The sequence below is a fragment of the Vanessa cardui genome, chromosome Z (genome assembly GCF_905220365.1).
Source record: "Vanessa cardui chromosome Z, ilVanCard2.1, whole genome shotgun sequence".
Lineage (NCBI taxonomy): Eukaryota > Metazoa > Arthropoda > Insecta > Lepidoptera > Nymphalidae > Vanessa > Vanessa cardui.
The window spans coordinates 175,679-201,885 of record NC_061154.1 but is presented as its reverse complement, the minus strand read 5'-3'; the positions used below and the strand labels follow the sequence as shown (position 1 = coordinate 201,885).

Sequence of the window (26,207 nt, the reverse complement as noted above, 5' to 3'; positions counted from 1 at the left end):
AAATTAAACAAAGTATAAATAAAATACTGTAGATACAAATGACTTAATTCCAGATAAAACACATCTACACTCTCTATCACCTAAATCATCTGACATAGAAGAATCGGAAGAGATTGTAACAAAATTTATGCAAGTTGAAGGAAATAAAGAACCTATACAAATAAAAACAAAACGAACGATATTAAGGAAAAAACGGAAATCAAATGATATCATCAATACAGAAGGTGACGTCGTTATAGAAGAAACAATAGATGACGACTTTGACAAAATTAATAACATTCAAATGCGACATGATGTGAAAATTGAGGAATATCATGGAGAAGAAAACGTTAATGACAACTGCACAGACCAAAGCACAGTGGAATTACCAGACGACCATATAAACTTCCCAAAACTACCAACTCAAGTTTTTATTGAAGAGATGTTTGATGAAGATACTCGCGTAACTAAAAAAACACCTGATATTACTCAGGAAGACTCATTCGTACCAGAAATACACGAAGAAGAAAAAATAACACAAGGAAAATCAGAAAAAGACACAGTGACAACTATCAAGACTACGAAACGCGTGATCAAAAAGCAAAAAGTTATAAAGCAAGAAAAAACAAACGTTGAAAAAGAAGACGAAGAACCGATTACATCGGTGTCTGTGACTGAGGAAACGACACCGAAAGAAGAAGACTCGAAACCCGTCGAAATCATCGAACTTCCCGAAGAAACAGTGGTTGAAGAGGTCGAAACGCCTGAAGGTAAGCCAAAGCAAAAGAAGATAACAAAGCGCATCATCAAAAAGAAGGTAGGTCCTAAAGTCGAAACAACAGAGATCATAACTGAACAAGAAGACGACGAAACACCAGTAACTTCTGTACACAAAACAGATGAACTCATCGATGACACACTGACACCTCTCGAAGACACTGTTACACCTGAAACGGCACAGGTTATAGAAGAGGCCCCCGAGCAAGTTAAAGTTACACAAGTTACTACCGAAACTGGTGAAACGAAGACTGTCAAGACCACGAAACGGGTGATCAAAAAGCAAAAAGGTAAAAAGCAGGAAAAAACTGAAATAATTACCGTGGAAAAAGAAGACGAGGAACCGGTTACTACGGTCTCCGTGACGGAGGAAACGGCTCCGGAAGAAGAAGAAACGAAACCCGTCGAAATCATCGAACTTCCCGAGGAAACAGCGGTTGAAGATGTCGAAACGACTGAAGGTAAGCCAAAACAAAAGAAAATAACCAAACGCATCATCAAAAAGAAGGTAGGTCCTAAGGTCGAAACCACAGAGATCATAACTGAACAACAAGACGACGAAACACCAGTCACTTCTGTACACAAAACAGAGGAACTCATCGATGACACACTGACACCTCTCGAAGACACTGTTACACCTGAAACGGCACAGGTAATAGAAGAGGCCCCCGAGCAAGTTAAAGTTACACAAGTTACGACCGAAACTGGTGAAACGAAGACTGTCAAGACCACGAAACGGGTGATCAAAAAGCAGAAAGGTAAAAAGCAGGAAAAAACTGAAATAATTACCGTGGAAAAAGAAGACGAGGAACCGGTTACTACGGTCTCCGTGACGGAGGAAACGGCTCCGGAAGAAGAAGAAACGAAACCCGTCGAAATCATCGAACTTCCCGAGGAAACAGTGGTTGAAGATGTCGAAACGCCTGAAGGTAAGCCAAAACAAAAGAAAATAACCAAACGCATCATCAAAAAGAAGGTAGGTCCTAAGGTCGAAACCACAGAGATCATAACTGAACAACAAGACGATGAAACACCAGTCACTTCTGTACACAAAACAGAGGAACTCACCGATGACACACTGACACCTCTCGAAGACACTGTTACACCTGAAACGGCACAGGTAATAGAAGAGGCCCCCGAGCAAGTTAAAGTTACACAAGTTACTACCGAAACTGGTGAAACGAAGACTGTCAAGACCACGAAACGGGTGATCAAAAAGCAGAAAGGTAAAAAGCAGGAAAAAACTGAAATAATTACCGTGGAAAAAGAAGACGAGGAACCGGTTACTACGGTGTCCGTCACGGAGGAAACGGCTCCGGAAGAAGAAGAAACGAAACCCGTCGAAATCATCGAACTTCCCGAGGAAACAGTGGTTGAAGATGTCGAAACGCCTGAAGGTAAGCCAAAACAAAAGAAAATAACCAAACGCATCATCAAAAAGAAGGTAGGTCCTAAGGTCGAAACCACAGAGATCATAACTGAACAACAAGACGATGAAACACCAGTCACTTCTGTACACAAAACAGAGGAACTCACCGATGACACACTGACACCTCTCGAAGACACTGTTACACCTGAAACGGCACAGGTAATAGAAGAGGCCCCCGAGCAAGTTAAAGTTACACAAGTTACTACCGAAACTGGTGAAACGAAGACTGTCAAGACCACGAAACGGGTGATCAAAAAGCAGAAAGGTAAAAAGCAGGAAAAAACTGAAATAATTACCGTGGAAAAAGAAGACGAGGAACCGGTTACTACGGTGTCCGTCACGGAGGAAACGGCTCCGGAAGAAGAAGAAACGAAACCCGTCGAAATCATCGAACTTCCCGAGGAAACAGTGGTTGAAGATGTCGAAACGCCTGAAGGTAAGCCAAAACAAAAGAAAATAACCAAACGCATCATCAAAAAGAAGGTAGGTCCTAAGGTCGAAACCACAGAGATCATAACTGAACAACAAGACGATGAAACACCAGTCACTTCTGTACACAAAACAGAGGAACTCACCGATGACACACTGACACCTCTCGAAGACACTGTTACACCTGAAACGGCACAGGTTATAGAAGAGGCCCCCGAGCAAGTTAAAGTTACACAAGTTACGACCGAAACTGGTGAAACGAAGACTGTCAAGACCACGAAACGGGTGATCAAAAAGCAGAAAGGTAAAAAGCAGGAAAAAACTGAAATAATAACCGTGGAAAAAGAAGACGAGGAACCGGTAACTACGGTGTCCGTCACGGAGGAAACGGCTCCGGAAGAAGAAGAAACGAAACCCGTCGAAATCATCGAACTTCCCGAGGAAACAGTGGTTGAAGATGTCGAAACGCCTGAAGGTAAGCCAAAACAAAAGAAAATAACCAAACGCATCATCAAAAAGAAGGTAGGTCCTAAGGTCGAAACCACAGAGATCATAACTGAACAACAAGACGATGAAACACCAGTCACTTCTGTACACAAAACAGAGGAACTCACCGATGACACACTGACACCTCTCGAAGACACTGTTACACCTGAAACGGCACAGGTTATAGAAGAGGCCCCCGAGCAAGTTAAAGTTACACAAGTTACGACCGAAACTGGTGAAACGAAGACTGTCAAGACCACGAAACGGGTGATCAAAAAGCAGAAAGGTAAAAAGCAGGAAAAAACTGAAATAATAACCGTGGAAAAAGAAGACGAGGAACCGGTAACTACGGTGTCCGTCACGGAGGAAACGGCTCCGGAAGAAGAAGAAACGAAACCCGTCGAAATCATCGAACTTCCCGAGGAAACAGTGGTTGAAGATGTCGAAACGCCTGAAGGTAAGCCAAAACAAAAGAAAATAACCAAACGCATCATCAAAAAGAAGGTAGGTCCTAAGGTCGAAACCACAGAGATCATAACTGAACAACAAGACGATGAAACACCAGTCACTTCTGTACACAAAACAGAGGAACTCACCGATGACACACTGACACCTCTCGAAGACACTGTTACACCTGAAACGGCACAGGTTATAGAAGAGGCCCCCGAGCAAGTTAAAGTTACACAAGTTACGACCGAAACTGGTGAAACGAAGACTGTCAAGACCACGAAACGGGTGATCAAAAAGCAGAAAGGTAAAAAGCAGGAAAAAACTGAAATAATTACCGTGGAAAAAGAAGACGAGGAACCGGTTACTACGGTCTCCGTGACGGAGGAAACGGCTCCAGAAGAAGAAGAGACGAAACCCGTCGAAATCATCGAACTTCCCGAGGAAACAGTGGTTGAAGATGTCGAAACGCCTGAAGGTAAGCCAAAACAAAAGAAAATAACCAAACGCATCATCAAAAAGAAGGTAGGTCCTAAGGTCGAAACCACAGAGATCATAACTGAACAACAAGACGACGAAACACCAGTCACTTCTGTACACAAAACAGAGGAACTCACCGATGACACACTGACACCTCTCGAAGACACTGTTACACCTGAAACGGCACAGGTTATAGAAGAGGCCCCCGAGCAAGTTAAAGTTACACAAGTTACTACCGAAACTGGTGAAACGAAGACTGTCAAGACCACGAAACGGGTGATCAAAAAGCAGAAAGGTAAAAAGCAGGAAAAAACTGAAATAATTACCGTGGAAAAAGAAGACGAGGAACCGGTTACTACGGTGTCCGTCACGGAGGAAACGGCTCCGGAAGAAGAAGAAACGAAACCCGTCGAAATCATCGAACTTCCCGAGGAAACAGTGGTTGAAGATGTCGAAACGCCTGAAGGTAAGCCAAAACAAAAGAAAATAACTAAACGCATCATCAAAAAGAAGGTAGGTCCTAAGGTCGAAACCACAGAGATCATAACTGAACAACAAGACGATGAAACACCAGTCACTTCTGTACACAAAACAGAGGAACTCACCGATGACACACTGACACCTCTCGAAGACACTGTTACACCTGAAACGGCACAGGTAATAGAAGAGGCCCCCGAGCAAGTTAAAGTTACACAAGTTACGACCGAAACTGGTGAAACGAAGACTGTCAAGACCACGAAACGGGTGATCAAAAAGCAGAAAGGTAAAAAGCAGGAAAAAACTGAAATAATTACCGTGGAAAAAGAAGACGAGGAACCGGTTACTACGGTGTCCGTGACGGAGGAAACGGCTCCGGAAGAAGAAGAAACGAAACCCGTCGAAATCATCGAACTTCCCGAGGAAACAGTGGTTGAAGATGTCGAAACGCCTGAAGGTAAGCCAAAACAAAAGAAAATAACCAAACGCATCATCAAAAAGAAGGTAGGTCCTAAGGTCGAAACCACAGAGATCATAACTGAACAACAAGACGACGAAACACCAGTCACTTCTGTACACAAAACAGAGGAACTCACCGATGACACACTGACACCTCTCGAAGACACTGTTACACCTGAAACGGCACAGGTTATAGAAGAGGCCCCCGAGCAAGTTAAAGTTACACAAGTTACTACCGAAACTGGTGAAACGAAGACTGTCAAGACCACGAAACGGGTGATCAAAAAGCAGAAAGGTAAAAAGCAGGAAAAAACTGAAATAATTACCGTGGAAAAAGAAGACGAGGAACCGGTTACTACGGTGTCCGTCACGGAGGAAACGGCTCCGGAAGAAGAAGAAACGAAACCCGTCGAAATCATCGAACTTCCCGAGGAAACAGTGGTTGAAGATGTCGAAACGCCTGAAGGTAAGCCAAAACAAAAGAAAATAACCAAACGCATCATCAAAAAGAAGGTAGGTCCTAAGGTCGAAACCACAGAGATCATAACTGAACAAGAAGACGACAAAACACCAATCACTACTGTACACAAAACAGAGGAACTCACCGATGACACACTGACACCTCTCGAAGACACTGTTACACCTGAAACGGCACAGGTTATAGAAGAGGCCCCCGAGCAAGTTAAAGTTACACAAGTTACGACCGAAACTGGTGAAACGAAGACTGTCAAGACCACGAAACGGGTGATCAAAAAGCAGAAAGGTAAAAAGCAGGAAAAAACTGAAATAATTACCGTGGAAAAAGAAGACGAGGAACCGGTAACTACGGTGTCCGTGACGGAGGAAACGGCTCCGGAAGAAGAAGAAACGAAACCCGTCGAAATCATCGAACTTCCCGAGGAAACAGTGGTTGAAGATGTCGAAACGCCTGAAGGTAAGCCAAAACAAAAGAAAATAACGAAACGCATTATCAAAAAGAAGGTAGGTCCTAAGGTCGAAACCACACAGATCATAACTGAACAAGAAGACGACAAAACACCAATCACCACTGTACACAAAACAGAGGAACTCACCGATGACACACTGACACCTCTCACAGACACTGTTACACTTGAAACGGCACAGGTAATAGAAGAGGCCCCCGAGCAAGTTAAAGTTACACAAGTTACTACCGAAACTGGTGAAACGAAGACTGTCAAGACCACGAAACGGGTGATCAAAAAGCAGAAAGGTAAAAAGCAGGAAAAAACTGAAATAATTACCGTGGAAAAAGAAGACGAGGAACCGGTAACTACGGTGTCCGTGACGGAGGAAACGGCTCCGGAAGAAGAAGAAACGAAACCCGTCGAAATCATCGAACTTCCCGAGGAAACAGTGGTTGAAGATGTCGAAACGCCTGAAGGTAAGCCAAAACAAAAGAAAATAACCAAACGCATCATCAAAAAGAAGGTAGGTCCTAAGGTCGAAACCACAGAGATCATAACTGAACAAGAAGACGACAAAACACCAATCACTACTGTACACAAAACAGAGGAACTCACCGATGACACACTGACACCTCTCGAAGACACTGTTACACCTGAAACGGCACAGGTTATAGAAGAGGCCCCCGAGCAAGTTAAAGTTACACAAGTTACGACCGAAACTGGTGAAACGAAGACTGTCAAGACCACGAAACGGGTGATCAAAAAGCAGAAAGGTAAAAAGCAGGAAAAAACTGAAATAATTACCGTGGAAAAAGAAGACGAGGAACCGGTTACTACGGTCTCCGTGACGGAGGAAACGGCTCCGGAAGAAGAAGAAACGAAACCCGTCGAAATCATCGAACTTCCCGAGGAAACAGTGGTTGAAGATGTCGAAACGCCTGAAGGTAAGCCAAAACAAAAGAAAATAACCAAACGCATCATCAAAAAGAAGGTAGGTCCTAAGGTCGAAACCACAGAGATCATAACTGAACAACAAGACGATGAAACACCAGTCACTTCTGTACACAAAACAGAGGAACTCACCGATGACACACTGACACCTCTCGAAGACACTGTTACACCTGAAACGGCACAGGTAATAGAAGAGGCCCCCGAGCAAGTTAAAGTTACACAAGTTACGACCGAAACTGGTGAAACGAAGACTGTCAAGACCACGAAACGGGTGATCAAAAAGCAGAAAGGTAAAAAGCAGGAAAAAACTGAAATAATTACCGTGGAAAAAGAAGACGAGGAACCGGTTACTACGGTGTCCGTCACGGAGGAAACGGCTCCGGAAGAAGAAGAAACGAAACCCGTCGAAATCATCGAACTTCCCGAGGAAACAGTGGTTGAAGATGTCGAAACGCCTGAAGGTAAGCCAAAACAAAAGAAAATAACGAAACGCATTATCAAAAAGAAGGTAGGTCCTAAGGTCGAAACCACACAGATCATAACTGAACAAGAAGACGACAAAACACCAATCACTACTGTACACAAAACAGAGGAACTCACCGATGACACACTGACACCTCTCACAGACACTGTTACACCTGAAACGGCACAGGTAATAGAAGAGGCCCCCGAGCAAGTTAAAGTTACACAAGTTACTACCGAAACTGGTGAAACGAAGACTGTCAAGACCACGAAACGGGTGATCAAAAAGCAGAAAGGTAAAAAGCAGGAAAAAACTGAAATAATTACCGTGGAAAAAGAAGACGAGGAACCGGTTACTACGGTCTCCGTGACGGAGGAAACGGCTCCGGAAGAAGAAGAAACGAAACCCGTCGAAATCATCGAACTTCCCGAGGAAACAGTGGTTGAAGATGTCGAAACGCCTGAAGGTAAGCCAAAACAAAAGAAAATAACCAAACGCATCATCAAAAAGAAGGTAGGTCCTAAGGTCGAAACCACAGAGATCATAACTGAACAACAAGACGATGAAACACCAGTCACTTCTGTACACAAAACAGAGGAACTCACCGATGACACACTGACACCTCTCGAAGACACTGTTACACCTGAAACGGCACAGGTAATAGAAGAGGCCCCCGAGCAAGTTAAAGTTACACAAGTTACGACCGAAACTGGTGAAACGAAGACTGTCAAGACCACGAAACGGGTGATCAAAAAGCAGAAAGGTAAAAAGCAGGAAAAAACTGAAATAATTACCGTGGAAAAAGAAGACGAGGAACCGGTTACTACGGTGTCCGTGACGGAGGAAACGGCTCCGGAAGAAGAAGAAACGAAACCCGTCGAAATCATCGAACTTCCCGAGGAAACAGTGGTTGAAGATGTCGAAACGCCTGAAGGTAAGCCAAAACAAAAGAAAATAACCAAACGCATCATCAAAAAGAAGGTAGGTCCTAAGGTCGAAACCACACAGATCATAACTGAACAAGAAGATGACAAAACACCAATCACTACTGTACACAAAACAGAGGAACTCACCGATGACACACTGACACCTCTCACAGACACTGTTACACTTGAAACGGCACAGGTAATAGAAGAGGCCCCCGAGCAAGTTAAAGTTACACAAGTTACTACCGAAACTGGTGAAACGAAGACTGTCAAGACCACGAAACGGGTGATCAAAAAGCAGAAAGGTAAAAAGCAGGAAAAAACTGAAATAATTACCGTGGAAAAAGAAGACGAGGAACCGGTTACTACGGTGTCCGTGACGGAGGAAACGGCTCCGGAAGAAGAAGAAACGAAACCCGTCGAAATCATCGAACTTCCCGAGGAAACAGTGGTTGAAGATGTCGAAACGCCTGAAGGTAAGCCAAAACAAAAGAAAATAACCAAACGCATCATCAAAAAGAAGGTAGGTCCTAAGGTCGAAACCACAGAGATCATAACTGAACAAGAAGACGACAAAACACCAATCACTACTGTACACAAAACAGAGGAACTCACCGATGACACACTGACACCTCTCGAAGACACTGTTACACCTGAAACGGCACAGGTTATAGAAGAGGCCCCCGAGCAAGTTAAAGTTACACAAGTTACGACCGAAACTGGTGAAACGAAGACTGTCAAGACCACGAAACGGGTGATCAAAAAGCAGAAAGGTAAAAAGCAGGAAAAAACTGAAATAATTACCGTGGAAAAAGAAGACGAGGAACCGGTTACTACGGTGTCCGTGACGGAGGAAACGGCTCCGGAAGAAGAAGAAACGAAACCCGTCGAAATCATCGAACTTCCCGAGGAAACAGTGGTTGAAGATGTCGAAACGCCTGAAGGTAAGCCAAAACAAAAGAAAATAACCAAACGCATCATCAAAAAGAAGGTAGGTCCTAAGGTCGAAACCACAGAGATCATAACTGAACAAGAAGACGACAAAACACCAATCACTACTGTACACAAAACAGAGGAACTCACCGATGACACACTGACACCTCTCACAGACACTGTTACACCTGAAACGGCACAGGTTATAGAAGAGGCCCCCGAGCAAGTTAAAGTTACACAAGTTACGACAGAAACTGGTGGAACGAAGACTGTCAAGACCACGAAACGGGTGATCAAAAAGCAGAAAGGTAAAAAGCAGGAAAAAACTGAAATAATTACCGTGGAAAAAGAAGACGAGGAACCGGTTACTACGGTGTCCGTGACGGAGGAAACGGCTCCGGAAGAAGAAGAAACGAAACCCGTCGAAATCATCGAACTTCCCGAGGAAACAGTGGTTGAAGATGTCGAAACGCCTGAAGGTAAGCCAAAACAAAAGAAAATAACCAAACGCATCATCAAAAAGAAGGTAGGTCCTAAGGTCGAAACCACACACATCACAACCACACAGGAAGACGACAAAGCACCCGTCGTCTCTGTGCACACTACACACGAATTCACAGACGATACACTTACCACTTTAGACGATCTACACAAACCAGTCCATGCTCAAGTTATCGAGGAGGCTCCCGAGGAGGTCAAAGTAACTCAGACCGTTACGGAACAAGGTGACACTAAAACTGTAAAAACCACGAAGCGCGTTATCAAAAAGCCTAAGGGTTTGAAACGGGAAGTGACAGAAATAACCACGATCGAAAATGAAGGCGAAGAACCCGTGACGACCGTAACCGTAACGGAAGAAAGGTCGCCGGAGGAAAGCGACACGCAAACAACAGAAATCGTCGAACTTCCGGAAGAAACGATCGTTGAGAGGGTCGAGTCGCCGGAAGGTAAGCCAAAACAAAAGAAAACAACGAAACGCGTTATCAAAAAGAAGGTAGGTCCTAAGCTCGAAACTACACAAATCATAACAGAACAAGAAGACGACGAAACACCAGTTACTTTTGTACACAAAACAGAGGAACTCATTCATGACACAGTCACACCTCTCGTAGACTTACTGACACCAGAGAAGGCAAGAGTTATAGAAGAGGCTCCCGAAGAGGTGAAAGTAACCGAAGTTGTTTCTAAAGTAGGCGACAAGAAGACTGTTAAAACAACAAAACGCGTGATCAAAAAACAGAAGGGTCCGAAACAGGAAGTTACTGAGATAGTAACTGTCGAAAAAGATGGCGAAGAACCTGTCACAACTGTCACCGTATCGGAAGATAAGTCGCCCGAAGAGGAAGAGTCAAAACCGGTGGAAATCGTCGAACTTCCTGAAGAAACAACAATCGAAGAAATCCCATCGCCCGATGGTAAGTCTAAACAAAAGAAAATCACAAAACGGACTATCAAAAAGAAGGTAGGTCCTAGGGTCGACACTACACACATCACAACCACACACGAAGACGACAAAGCACCCGTCGTCTCTGTGCACACTACACACGAATTCACAGACGATACACTTACCACTTTAGACGATTTACACAAACCAGTCCACGCTCAAGTAATCGAGGAGGCTCCCGAGGAGGTCAAAGTAACTCAGACCGTTCCGGAACAAGGTGACACGAAAACTGTAAAAACCACGAAGCGCGTTATCAAAAAGCCTAAGGGTTTGAAACGGGAAGTGACAGAAATAACCACGATCGAAAATGAAGGCGAAGAACCCGTGACGACCGTAACCGTAACGGAAGAAAGGTCGCCGGAGGAAAGCGACACGCAAACAACAGAAATCGTCGAACTTCCGGAAGAAACGATCGTTGAGAAGGTCGAGTCGCCGGAAGGTAAGCCAAAACAAAAGAAAACAACGAAACGCGTTATCAAAAAGAAGGTAGGTCCTAAGCTCGAAACTACACAAATCATAACAGAGCAAGAAGACGATGAAACACCAGTCACTTTTGTACACAAAACAGAGGAACTCATTCATGACACAGTCACACCTCTCGTAGACTTACTGACAACAGAGAAGGCAAGAGTTATAGAAGAGGCTCCCGAAGAGGTGAAAGTAACCGAAGTTGTTTCTAAAGTAGGCGACAAGAAGACTGTTAAAACAACAAAACGCGTGATCAAAAAACAGAAGGGTCCGAAACAGGAAGTTACTGAGATAGTAACTGTCGAAAAAGATGGCGAAGAACCTGTCACAACTGTCACCGTATCGGAAGATAAGTCGCCCGAAGAGGAAGAGTCAAAACCGGTGGAAATCGTCGAACTTCCTGAAGAAACAACAATCGAAGAAATCCCATCGCCCGATGGTAAGTCTAAACAAAAGAAAATCACAAAACGGACTATCAAAAAGAAGGTAGGTCCTAAGGTCGACATTACACACATCACAACCACACACGAAGACGACAAAGCACCCGTCGTCTCTGTGCACACTACACACGAATTCACAGACGATACACTTACCACTTTAGACGATTTACACAAACCAGTCCACGCTCAAGTTATCGAGGAGGCTCCCGAGGAGGTCAAAGTAACTCAGACCGTTACGGAACAAGGTGACACGAAAACTGTAAAAACCACGAAGCGCGTTATCAAAAAGCCTAAGGGTTTGAAACGGGAAGTGACAGAAATAACCACGATCGAAAATGAAGGCGAAGAACCCGTGACGACCGTAACCGTAACGGAAGAAAGGTCGCCGGAGGAAAGCGACACGCAAACAACAGAAATCGTCGAACTTCCGGAAGAAACGATCGTTGAGAGGGTCGAGTCGCCGGAAGGTAAGCCAAAACAAAAGAAAACAACGAAACGCGTTATCAAAAAGAAGGTAGGTCCTAAGCTCGAAACTACACAAATCATAACAGAACAAGAAGACGACGAAACACCAGTTACTTTTGTACACAAAACAGAGGAACTCATTCATGACACAGTCACACCTCTCGTAGACTTACTGACACCAGAGAAGGCAAGAGTTATAGAAGAGGCTCCCGAAGAGGTGAAAGTAACCGAAGTTGTTTCTAAAGTAGGCGACAAGAAGACTGTTAAAACAACAAAACGCGTGATCAAAAAACAGAAGGGTCCGAAACAGGAAGTTACTGAGATAGTAACTGTCGAAAAAGATGGCGAAGAACCTGTCACAACTGTCACCGTATCGGAAGATAAGTCGCCCGAAGAGGAAGAGTCAAAACCGGTGGAAATCGTCGAACTTCCTGAAGAAACAACAATCGAAGAAATCCCATCGCCCGATGGTAAGTCTAAACAAAAGAAAATCACAAAACGGACTATCAAAAAGAAGGTAGGTCCTAGGGTCGACACTACACACATCACAACCACACACGAAGACGACAAAGCACCCGTCGTCTCTGTGCACACTACACACGAATTCACAGACGATACACTTACCACTTTAGACGATTTACACAAACCAGTCCACGCTCAAGTTATCGAGGAGGCTCCCGAGGAGGTCAAAGTAACTCAGACCGTTACGGAACAAGGTGACACGAAAACTGTAAAAACCACGAAGCGCGTTATCAAAAAGCCTAAGGGTTTGAAACGGGAAGTGACAGAAATAACCACGATCGAAAATGAAGGCGAAGAACCCGTAACGACCGTAACCGTAACTGAAGAAAGGTCGCCGGAGGAAAGCGACACGCAAACAACAGAAATCGTCGAACTTCCGGAAGAAACGATCGTTGAGAGGGTCGAGTCGCCGGAAGGTAAGCCAAAACAAAAGAAAACAACGAAACGCGTTATCAAAAAGAAGGTAGGTCCTAAGCTCGAAACTACACAAATCATAACAGAACAAGAAGACGACGAAACACCAGTTACTTTTGTACACAAAACAGAGGAACTCATTCATGACACAGTCACACCTCTCGTAGACTTACTGACACCAGAGAAGGCAAGAGTTATAGAAGAGGCTCCCGAAGAGGTGAAAGTAACCGAAGTTGTTTCTAAAGTAGGCGATAAGAAGACTGTTAAAACAACAAAACGCGTGATCAAAAAACAGAAGGGTCCGAAACAGGAAGTTACTGAGATAGTAACTGTCGAAAAAGATGGTGAAGAACCTGTCACAACTGTCACCGTATCGGAAGATAAGTCGCCCGAAGAGGAAGAGTCAAAACCGGTGGAAATCGTCGAACTTCCTGAAGAAACAACAATCGAAGAAATCCCATCGCCCGATGGTAAGTCTAAACAAAAGAAAATCACAAAACGGACTATCAAAAAGAAGGTAGGTCCTAGGGTCCACATTACACACATCACAACCACACACGAAGGCGACAAAGCACCCGTCGTCTCTGTGCACACTACACACGAATTCACAGACGATACACTTACCACTTTAGACGATTTACACAAACCAGTCCACGCTCAAGTTATTGAGGAGGCTCCCGAGGAGGTCAAAGTAACTCAGACCGTTACGGAACAAGGTGACACGAAAACTGTAAAAACCACGAAGCGCGTTATCAAAAAGCCTAAGGGTTTGAAACGGGAAGTGACAGAAATAACCACGATCGAAAATGAAGGCGAAGAACCCGTAACGACCGTAACCGTAACTGAAGAAAGGTCGCCGGAGGAAAGCGACACGCAAACAACAGAAATCGTCGAACTTCCGGAAGAAACGATCGTTGAGAGGGTCGAGTCGCCGGAAGGTAAGCCAAAACAAAAGAAAACAACGAAACGCGTTATCAAAAAGAAGGTAGGTCCTAAGCTCGAAACTACACAAATCATAACAGAACAAGAAGACGACGAAACACCAGTTAATTTTGTACACAAAACAGAGGAACTCATTCATGACACAGTCACACCTCTCGTAGACTTACTGACACCAGAGAAGGCAAGAGTTATAGAAGAGGCTCCCGAAGAGGTGAAAGTAACCGAAGTTGTTTCTAAAGTAGGCGACAAGAAGACTGTTAAAACAACAAAACGCGTGATCAAAAAACAGAAGGGTCCGAAACAGGAAGTTACTGAGATAGTAACTGTCGAAAAAGATGGCGAAGAACCTGTCACAACTGTCACCGTATCGGAAGATAAGTCGCCCGAAGAGGAAGAGTCAAAACCGGTGGAAATCGTCGAACTTCCTGAAGAAACAACAATCGAAGAAATCCCATCGCCCGATGGTAAGTCTAAACAAAAGAAAATCACAAAACGGACTATCAAAAAGAAGGTAGGTCCTAGGGTCGACACTACACACATCACAACCACACACGAAGACGACAAAGCACCCGTCGTCTCTGTGCACACTACACACGAATTCACAGACGATACACTTACCACTTTAGACGATTTACACAAACCAGTCCACGCTCAAGTTATCGAGGAGGCTCCCGAGGAGGTCAAAGTAACTCAGACCGTTACGGAACAAGGTGACACGAAAACTGTAAAAACCACGAAGCGCGTTATCAAAAAGCCTAAGGGTTTGAAACGGGAAGTGACAGAAATAACCACGATCGAAAATGAAGGCGAAGAACCCGTGACGACCGTAACCGTAACGGAAGAAAGGTCGCCGGAGGAAAGCGACACGCAAACAACAGAAATCGTCGAACTTCCGGAAGAAACGATCGTTGAGAAGGTCGAGTCGCCGGAAGGTAAGCCAAAACAAAAGAAAACAACGAAACGCGTTATCAAAAAGAAGGTAGGTCCTAAGCTCGAAACTACACAAATCATAACAGAGCAAGAAGACGATGAAACACCAGTCACTTTTGTACACAAAACAGAGGAACTCATTCATGACACAGTCACACCTCTCGTAGACTTACTGACACCAGAGAAGGCAAGAGTTATAGAAGAGGCTCCCGAAGAGGTGAAAGTAACCGAAGTTGTTTCTAAAGTAGGCGACAAGAAGACTGTTAAAACAACAAAACGCGTGATCAAAAAACAGAAGGGTCCGAAACAGGAAGTTACTGAGATAGTAACTGTCGAAAAAGATGGCGAAGAACCTGTCACAACTGTCACCGTATCGGAAGATAAGTCGCCCGAAGAGGAAGAGTCAAAACCGGTGGAAATCGTCGAACTTCCTGAAGAAACAACAATCGAAGAAATCCCATCGCCCGATGGTAAGTCTAAACAAAAGAAAATCACAAAACGGACTATCAAAAAGAAGGTAGGTCCTAGGGTCGACACTACACACATCACAACCACACACGAAGACGACAAAGCACCCGTCGTCTCTGTGCACACTACACACGAATTCACAGACGATACACTTACCACTTTAGACGATTTACACAAACCAGTCCACGCTCAAGTTATCGAGGAGGCTCCCGAGGAGGTCAAAGTAACTCAGACCGTTACGGAACAAGGTGACACGAAAACTGTAAAAACCACGAAGCGCGTTATCAAAAAGCCTAAGGGTTTGAAACGGGAAGTGACAGAAATAACCACGATCGAAAATGAAGGCGAAGAACCCGTAACGACCGTAACCGTAACGGAAGAAAGGTCGCCGGAGGAAAGCGACACGCAAACAACAGAAATCGTCGAACTTCCGGAAGAAACGATCGTTGAGAAGGTCGAGTCGCCGGAAGGTAAGCCAAAACAAAAGAAAACAACGAAACGCGTTATCAAAAAGAAGGTAGGTCCTAAGCTCGAAACTACACAAATCATAACAGAACAAGAAGACGACGAAACACCAGTTACTTTTGTACACAAAACAGAGGAACTCATTCATGACACAGTCACACCTCTCGTAGACTTACTGACACCAGAGAAGGCAAGAGTTATAGAAGAGGCTCCCGAAGAGGTGAAAGTAACCGAAGTTGTTTCTAAAGTAGGCGACAAGAAGACTGTTAAAACAACAAAACGCGTGATCAAAAAACAGAAGGGTCCGAAACAGGAAGTTACTGAGATAGTAACTGTCGAAAAAGTTGGCGAAGAACCTGTCACAACTGTCACCGTATCGGAAGATAAGTCGCCCGTAGAGGAAGAGTCAAAACCGGTGGAAATCGTCGAACTTCCTGAAGAAACAACAATCGAAGAAATCCCATCGCCCGATGGTAAGTCTAAACAAAAGAAAATCACAAAACGGACTATCAAAAAGAAGGTAGGTCCTAGGGTCGACACTACACACATCACAACCACACACGAAGACGACAAAGCACCCGTCGTCTCTGTGCACACTACACACGAATTCACAGACGATACACTTACCACTTTAGACGATTTACACAAACCAGTCCACGCTCAAGTTATCGAGGAGGCTCCCGAGGAGGTCAAAGTAACTCAGACCGTTACGGAACAAGGTGACACGAAAACTGTAAAAACCACGAAGCGCGTTATCAAAAAGCCTAAGGGTTTGAAACGGGAAGTGACAGAAATAACCACGATCGAAAATGAAGGCGAAGAACCCGTGACGACCGTAACCGTAACGGAAGAAAGGTCGCCGGAGGAAAGCGACACGCAAACAACAGAAATCGTCGAACTTCCGGAAGAAACGATCGTTGAGAAGGTCGAGTCGCCGGAAGGTAAGCCAAAACAAAAGAAAACAACGAAACGCGTTATCAAAAAGAAGGTAGGTCCTAAGCTCGAAACTACACAAATCATAACAGAACAAGAAGACGACGAAACACCAGTTACTTTTGTACACAAAACAGAGGAACTCATTCATGACACAGTCACACCTCTCGTAGACTTACTGACACCAGAGAAGGCAAGAGTTATAGAAGAGGCTCCCGAAGAGGTGAAAGTAACCGAAGTTGTTTCTAAAGTAGGCGACAAGAAGACTGTTAAAACAACAAAACGCGTGATCAAAAAACAGAAGGGTCCGAAACAGGAAGTTACTGAGATAGTAACTGTCGAAAAAGATGGCGAAGAACCTGTCACAACTGTCACCGTATCGGAAGATAAGTCGCCCGAAGAGGAAGAGTCAAAACCGGTGGAAATCGTCGAACTTCCTGAAGAAACAACAATCGAAGAAATCCCATCGCCCGATGGTAAGTCTAAACAAAAGAAAATCACAAAACGGACTATCAAAAAGAAGGTAGGTCCTAGGGTCGACACTACACACATCACAACCACACACGAAGACGACAAAGCACCCGTCGTCTCTGTGCACACTACACACGAATTCACAGACGATACACTTACCACTTTAGACGATTTACACAAACCAGTCCACGCTCAAGTTATCGAGGAGGCTCCCGAGGAGATCAAAGTAACTCAGACCGTTACGGAACAAGGTGACACGAAAACTGTAAAAACCACGAAGCGCGTTATCAAAAAGCCTAAGGGTTTGAAACGGGAAGTGACAGAAATAACCACGATCGAAAATGAAGGCGAAGAACCCGTGACGACCGTAACCGTAACTGAAGAAAGGTCGCCGGAGGAAAGCGACACGCAAACAACAGAAATCGTCGAACTTCCGGAAGAAACGATCGTTGAGAGGGTCGAGTCGCCGGAAGGTAAGCCAAAACAAAAGAAAACAACGAAACGCGTTATCAAAAAGAAGGTAGGTCCTAAGCTCGAAACTACACAAATCATAACAGAACAAGAAGACGACGAAACACCAGTTACTTTTGTACACAAAACAGAGGAACTCATTCATGACACAGTCACACCTCTCGTAGACTTACTGACACCAGAGAAGGCAAGAGTTATAGAAGAGGCTCCCGAAGAGGTGAAAGTAACCGAAGTTGTTTCTAAAGTAGGCGACAAGAAGACTGTTAAAACAACAAAACGCGTGATCAAAAAACAGAAGGGTCCGAAACAGGAAGTTACTGAGATAGTAACTGTCGAAAAAGATGGCGAAGAACCTGTCACAACTGTCACCGTATCGGAAGATAAGTCGCCCGAAGAGGAAGAGTCAAAACCGGTGGAAATCGTCGAACTTCCTGAAGAAACAACAATCGAAGAAATCCCATCGCCCGATGGTAAGTCTAAACAAAAGAAAATCACAAAACGGACTATCAAAAAGAAGGTAGGTCCTAGGGTCGACACTACACACATCACAACCACACACGAAGACGACAAACCACCCGTCGTCTCTGTACACACTACACACGAATTCACAGACGATACACTTACCACTTTAGACGATTTACACAAACCAGTCCACGCTCAAGTTATCGAGGAGGCTCCCGAGGAGGTCAAAGTAACTCAGACCGTTACGGAACAAGGTGACACGAAAACTGTAAAAACCACGAAGCGCGTTATCAAAAAGCCTAAGGGTTTGAAACGGGAAGTGACAGAAATAACCACGATCGAAAATGAAGGCGAAGAACCCGTGACGACCGTAACCGTAACGGAAGAAAGGTCGCCGGAGGAAAGCGACACGCAAACAACAGAAATCGTCGAACTTCCGGAAGAAACGATCGTTGAGAAGGTCGAGTCGCCGGAAGGTAAGCCAAAACAAAAGAAAACAACGAAACGCGTTATCAAAAAGAAGGTAGGTCCTAAGCTCGAAACTACACAAATCATAACAGAACAAGAAGACGACGAAACACCAGTTACTTTTGTACACAAAACAGAGGAACTCATTCATGACACAGTCACACCTCTCGTAGACTTACTGACACCAGAGAAGGCAAGAGTTATAGAAGAGGCTCCCGAAGAGGTGAAAGTAACCGAAGTTGTTTCTAAAGTAGGCGACAAGAAGACTGTTAAAACAACAAAACGCGTGATCAAAAAACAGAAGGGTCCGAAACAGGAAGTTACTGAGATAGTAACTGTCGAAAAAGATGGCGAAGAACCTGTCACAACTGTCACCGTATCGGAAGATAAGTCGCCCGAAGAGGAAGAGTCAAAACCGGTGGAAATCGTCGAACTTCCTGAAGAAACAACAATCGAAGAAATCCCATCGCCCGATGGTAAGTCTAAACAAAAGAAAATCACAAAACGGACTATCAAAAAGAAGGTAGGTCCTAGGGTCGACACTACACACATCACAACCACACACGAAGACGACAAACCACCCGTCGTCTCTGTACACACTACACACGAATTCACAGACGATACACTTACCACTTTAGACGATTTACACAAACCAGTCCATGCTCAAGTTATCGAGGAAGCTCCCGAAGAGGTGAAAGTAACCGAAGTTGTTTCTAAAGTAGGCGACAAGAAGACTGTTAAAACAACAAAACGCGTGATCAAAAAACAGAAGGGTCCGAAACAGGAAGTTACTGAGATAGTAACTGTCGAAAAAGATGGCGAAGAACCTGTCACAACTGTCACCGTATCGGAAGATAAGTCGCCCGAAGAGGAAGAGTCAAAACCGGTGGAAATCGTCGAACTTCCTGAAGAAACAACAATCGAAGAAATCCCATCGCCCGATGGTAAGTCTAAACAAAAGAAAATCACAAAACGGACTATCAAAAAGAAGGTAGGTCCTAGGGTCGACACTACACACATCACAACCACACACGAAGACGACAAACCACCCGTCGTCTCTGTACACACTACACACGAATTCACAGACGATACACTTACCACTTTAGACGATTTACACAAACCAGTCCATGCTCAAGTTATCGAGGAAGCTCCCGAAGAGGTGAAAGTAACCGAAGTTGTTTCTAAAGTAGGCGACAAGAAGACTGTTAAAACAACAAAACGCGTGATCAAAAAACAGAAGGGTCCGAAACAGGAAGTTACTGAGATAGTAACTGTCGAAAAAGATGGCGAAGAACCTGTCACAACTGTCACCGTATCGGAAGATAAGTCGCCCGAAGAGGAAGAGTCAAAACCGGTGGAAATCGTCGAACTTCCTGAAGAAACAACAATCGAAGAAATCCCATCGCCCGATGGTAAGTCTAAACAAAAGAAAATCACAAAACGGACTATCAAAAAGAAGGTAGGTCCTAGGGTCGACACTACACACATCACAACCACACACGAAGACGACAAACCACCCGTCGTCTCTGTACACACTACACACGAATTCACAGACGATACACTTACCACTTTAGACGATTTACACAAACCAGTCCATGCTCAAGTTATCGAGGAGGCTCCCGAAGAGGTAAAAGTAACCGAAGTTGTTTCTAAAGTAGGCGACAAGAAGACTGTTAAAACAACAAAACGCGTGATCAAAAAACAGAAGGGTCCGAAACAGGAAGTTACTGAGATAGTAACTGTCGAAAAAGATGGCGAAGAACCTGTCACAACTGTCACCGTATCGGAAGATAAGTCGCCCGAAGAGGAAGAGTCAAAACCGGTGGAAATCGTCGAACTTCCTGAAGAAACAACAATCGAAGAAATCCCATCGCCCGATGGTAAGTCTAAACAAAAGAAAATCACAAAACGGACTATCAAAAAGAAGGTAGGTCCTAGGGTCGATACTACACACATCACAACCACACACGAAGACGACAAACCACCCGTCGTCTCTGTACACACTACACACGAATTCACAGACGATACACTTACCACTTTAGACGATTTACACAAACCAGTCCATGCTCAAGTTATCGAGGAGGCTCCCGAAGAGGTGAAAGTAACCGAAGTTGTTTCTAAAGTAGGCGACAAGAAGACTGTTAAAACAACAAAACGCGTGATCAAAAAACAGAAGGGTCCGAAACAGGAAGTTACTGAGATAGTAACTGTCGAAAAAGATGGCGAAGAACCTGTCACAACTGTCACCGTATCGGAAGATAAGTCGCCCGAAGAGGAAGAGTCAAAACCGGTGGAAATCGTCGAACTTCCTGAAGAAACAACAATCGAAGAAATCCCATCGCCCGATGGTAAGTCTAAACAAAAGAAAATCACAAAACGGACTATCAAAAAGAAGGTAGGTCCTAGGGTCGACACTACACACATCACAACCACACACGAAGACGACAAACCACCCGTCGTCTCTGTACACACTACACACGAATTCACAGACGATACACTTACCACTTTAGACGATTTACACACACCAGTCCATGCTCAAGTTATCGAGGAGGCTCCCGAAGAGGTGAAAGTAACCGAAGTTGTTTCTAAAGTAGGCGACAAGAAGACTGTTAAAACAACAAAACGCGTGATCAAAAAACAGAAGGGTCCGAAACAGGAAGTTACTGAGATAGTAACTGTCGAAAAAGATGGCGAAGAACCTGTCACAACTGTCACCGTATCGGAAGATAAGTCGCCCGAAGAGGAAGAGTCAAAACCGGTGGAAATCGTCGAACTTCCTGAAGAAACAACAATCGAAGAAATCCCATCGCCCGATGGTAAGTCTAAACAAAAGAAAATCACAAAACGGACTATCAAAAAGAAGGTAGGTCCTAGGGTCGACACTACACACATCACAACCACACACGAAGACGACAAACCACCCGTCGTCTCTGTACACACTACACACGAATTCACAGACGATACACTTACCACTTTAGACGATTTACACAAACCAGTCCATGCTCAAGTTATCGAGGAGGCTCCCGAAGAGGTGAAAGTAACCGAAGTTGTTTCTAAAGTAGGCGATAAGAAGACTGTTAAAACAACAAAACGCGTGATCAAAAAACAGAAGGGTCCGAAACAGGAAGTTACTGAGATAGTAACTGTCGAAAAAGATGGCGAAGAACCTGTCACAACTGTCACCGTATCGGAAGATAAGTCGCCCGAAGAGGAAGAGTCAAAACCGGTGGAAATCGTCGAACTTCCTGAAGAAACAACAATCGAAGAAATCCCATCGCCCGATGGTAAGTCTAAACAAAAGAAAATCACAAAACGGACTATCAAAAAGAAGGTAGGTCCTAGGGTCGACACTACACACATCACAACCACACACGAAGACGACAAACCACCCGTCGTCTCTGTACACACTACACACGAATTCACAGACGATACACTTACCACTTTAGACGATTTACACAAACCAGTCCAGGCTCAAGTTATCGAGGAGGCTCCCGAAGAGGTGAAAGTAACCGAAGTTGTTTCTAAAGTAGGCGACAAGAAGACTGTTAAAACAACAAAACGCGTGATCAAAAAACAGAAGGGTCCGAAACAGGAAGTTACTGAGATAGTAACTGTCGAAAAAGATGGCGAAGAACCTGTCACAACTGTCACCGTATCGGAAGATAAGTCGCCCGAAGAGGAAGAGTCAAAACCGGTGGAAATCGTCGAACTTCCTGAAGAAACAACAATCGAAGAAATCCCATCGCCCGATGGTAAGTCTAAACAAAAGAAAATCACAAAACGGACTATCAAAAAGAAGGTAGGTCCTAGGGTCGACACTACACACATCACAACCACACACGAAGACGACAAACCACCCGTCGTCTCTGTACACACTACACACGAATTCACAGACGATACACTTACCACTTTAGACGATTTACACAAACCAGTCCAGGCTCAAGTTATCGAGGAGGCTCCCGAAGAGGTGAAAGTAACCGAAGTTGTTTCTAAAGTAGGCGACAAGAAGACTGTTAAAACAACAAAACGCGTGATCAAAAAACAGAAGGGTCCGAAACAGGAAGTTACTGAGATAGTAACTGTCGAAAAAGATGGCGAAGAACCTGTCACAACTGTCACCGTATCGGAAGATAAGTCGCCCGAAGAGGAAGAGTCAAAACCGGTGGAAATCGTCGAACTTCCTGAAGAAACAACAATCGAAGAAATCCCATCGCCCGATGGTAAGTCTAAACAAAAGAAAATCACAAAACGGACTATCAAAAAGAAGGTAGGTCCTAGGGTCGACACTACACACATCACAACCACACACGAAGACGACAAACCACCCGTCGTCTCTGTACACACTACACACGAATTCACAGACGATACACTTACCACTTTAGACGATTTACACAAACCAGTCCATGCTCAAGTTATCGAGGAGGCTCCCGAAGAGGTGAAAGTAACCGAAGTTGTTTCTAAAGTAGGCGACAAGAAGACTGTTAAAACAACAAAACGCGTGATCAAAAAACAGAAGGGTCCGAAACAGGAAGTTACTGAGATAGTAACTGTCGAAAAAGATGGCGAAGAACCTGTCACAACTGTCACCGTATCGGAAGATAAGTCGCCCGAAGAGGAAGAGTCAAAACCGGTGGAAATCGTCGAACTTCCTGAAGAAACAACAATCGAAGAAATCCCATCGCCCGATGGTAAGTCTAAACAAAAGAAAATCACAAAACGGACTATCAAAAAGAAGGTAGGTCCTAGGGTCGACACTACACACATCACAACCACACACGAAGACGACAAACCACCCGTCGTCTCTGTACACACTACACACGAATTCACAGACGATACACTTACCACTTTAGACGATTTACACAAACCAGTCCATGCTCAAGTTATCGAGGAGGCTCCCGAAGAGGTGAAAGTAACCGAAGTTGTTTCTAAAGTAGGCGATAAGAAGACTGTTAAAACAACAAAACGCGTGATCAAAAAACAGAAGGGTCCGAAACAGGAAGTTACTGAGATAGTAACTGTCGAAAAAGATGGCGAAGAACCTGTCACAACTGTCACCGTATCGGAAGATAAGTCGCCCGAAGAGGAAGAGTCAAAACCGGTGGAAATCGTCGAACTTCCTGAAGAAACAACAATCGAAGAAATCCCATCGCCCGATGGTAAGTCTAAACAAAAGAAAATCACAAAACGGACTATCAAAAAGAAGGTAGGTCCTAGGGTCGACACTACACACATCACAACCACACACGAAGACGACAAACCACCCGTCGTCTCTGTACACACTACACACGAATTCACAGACGATACACTTACCACTTTAGACGATTTACACAAACCAGTCCATGCTCAAGTTATCGAGGAGGCTCCCGAAGAGGTGAAAGTAACCGAAGTTGTTTCTAAAGTAGGCGACAAGAAGACTGTTAAAACAACAAAACGCGTGATCAAAAAACAGAAGGGTCCGAAACAGGAAGTTACTGAGATAGTAACTGTCGAAAAAGATGGCGAAGAACCTGTCACAACTGTCACCGTATCGGAAGATAAGTCGCCCGAAGAGGAAGAGTCAAAACCGGTGGAAATCGTCGAACTTCCTGAAGAAACAACAATCGAAGAAATCCCATCGCCCGATGGTAAGTCTAAACAAAAGAAAATCACAAAACGGACTATCAAAAAGAAGGTAGGTCCTAGGGTCGACACTACACACATCACAACCACACATGAAGACGACAAACCACCCGTCGTCTCTGTACACACTACACACGAATTCACAGACGATACACTTACCACTTTAGACGATTTACACAAACCAGTCCATGCTCAAGTTATCGAGGAGGCTCCCGAAGAGGTGAAAGTAACCGAAGTTGTTTCTAAAGTAGGCGACAAGAAGACTGTTAAAACAACAAAACGCGTGATCAAAAAACAGAAGGGTCCGAAACAGGAAGTTACTGAGATAGTAACTGTCGAAAAAGATGGCGAAGAACCTGTCACAACTGTCACCGTATCGGAAGATAAGTCGCCCGAAGAGGAAGAGTCAAAACCGGTGGAAATCGTCGAACTTCCTGAAGAAACAACAATCGAAGAAATCCCATCGCCCGATGGTAAGTCTAAACAAATGAAAATCACAAAACGGACTATCAAAAAGAAGGTAGGTCCTAGGGTCGATACTACACACATCACAACCACACATGAAGACGACAAACCACCCGTCGTCTCTGTACACACTACACACGAATTCACAGACGATACACTTACCACTTTAGACGATTTACACAAACCAGTCCATGCTCAAGTTATCGAGGAGGCTCCCGAAGAGGTGAAAGTAACCGAAGTTGTTCCTAAAGTAGGCGATAAGAAGACTGTTAAAACAACAAAACGCGTGATCAAAAAACAGGAGGGTCCGAAACAGGAAGTTACTGAGATAGTAACTGTCGAAAAAGATGGCGAAGAACCTGTCACAACTGTCACCGTATCGGAAGATAAGTCGCCCGAAGAGGAAGAGTCAAAACCGGTGGAAATCGTCGAACTTCCTGAAGAAACAACAATCGAAGAAATCCCATCGCCCGATGGTAAGTCTAAACAAAAGAAAATCACAAAACGGACTATCAAAAAGAAGGTAGGTCCTAGGGTCGACACTACACACATCACAACCACACACGAAGACGACAAACCACCCGTCGTCTCTGTACACACTACACACGAATTCACAGACGATACACTTACCACTTTAGACGATTTACACACACCAGTCCATGCTCAAGTTATCGAGGAGGCTCCCGAAGAGGTCAAAGTAACTCAGACCGTTTCGGAACAAGGTGACACGAAAACTGTAAAAACCACGAAGCGCGTTATCAAAAAGCCTAAGGGTTTGAAACGGGAAGTGACAGAAATAACCACGATCGAAAATGAAGGCGAAGAACCCGTGACGACCGTAACCGTAACTGAAGAAAGGTCGCCGGAGGAAAGCGACACGCAAACAACAGAAATCGTCGAACTTCCGGTAGAAATTATTGTTGATGAAATGAACTCACGAAGGGGTAAGTCAGACCAATAGGAAATTAAGAAACGTATTGAATATACAAGAATAAGGAACCGCTCATTTGCAATTTGATTCTTCGGTTTTCAATTTTAAACGAGGATTATAGAAGGAGCAAAAAGTTCTCGGAACTATGTTAAAGCAAACTTAAATGTTATTTAATATTGTACATATATTTTACTAATAATTCACCATATATGTTTGCATTGTAAACTTATAAACTTGAGACGTACGCCTCTTTATGATCGTCTTGGTATAAAACGTTGAATTTGATAATAAATTACAACTTTAAAAAAAAAATGGAATTGTAAATGAAAAATTGTAATAAAGGGTCCTTCATTCCTCATTGACGTTTGCTTATTTGTTAATTGCATTGTTGTTTGAAGAAAATTTTATTAATTTTCTACAAACACAATGGACAATTTGTATGTTGTCATAGGTAATTGTGACTTGCAACCATGAACAATGTGTATGTTTATGTTATAATCATGTGCGTTTATACTTGTCCTTAGAATAAAATAATTGATAGAGTGAGAGGAAGGAGAATCTGCCGGAAAGCATATACACGTTTAACTCGTATTTGAAGCACTTGTTTCAGTCTAATTTCCAGCGTCTAGGTCACACGATATTTGACTTGCGAGTCTAATATAACAGC

The 26,207-nt window shown here is 44.0% G+C and overlaps 1 protein-coding gene across 1 annotated transcript in view; it reads left to right on the top strand.

Moving 5' to 3' along the window:
* The window catches only part of LOC124543378 (titin-like), a 55,530-nt gene that overhangs the window by 17,983 nt on the left and 11,340 nt on the right, over nt 1-26,207 (top strand). The window contains exons 13-14 of the mRNA XM_047121582.1: nt 54-9,844; nt 10,313-25,553. Of these exons, the coding sequence (XP_046977538.1) occupies nt 54-9,844; nt 10,313-25,553 (25,032 nt within the window). The remainder of the gene's footprint in view (nt 1-53; nt 9,845-10,312; nt 25,554-26,207) is intronic.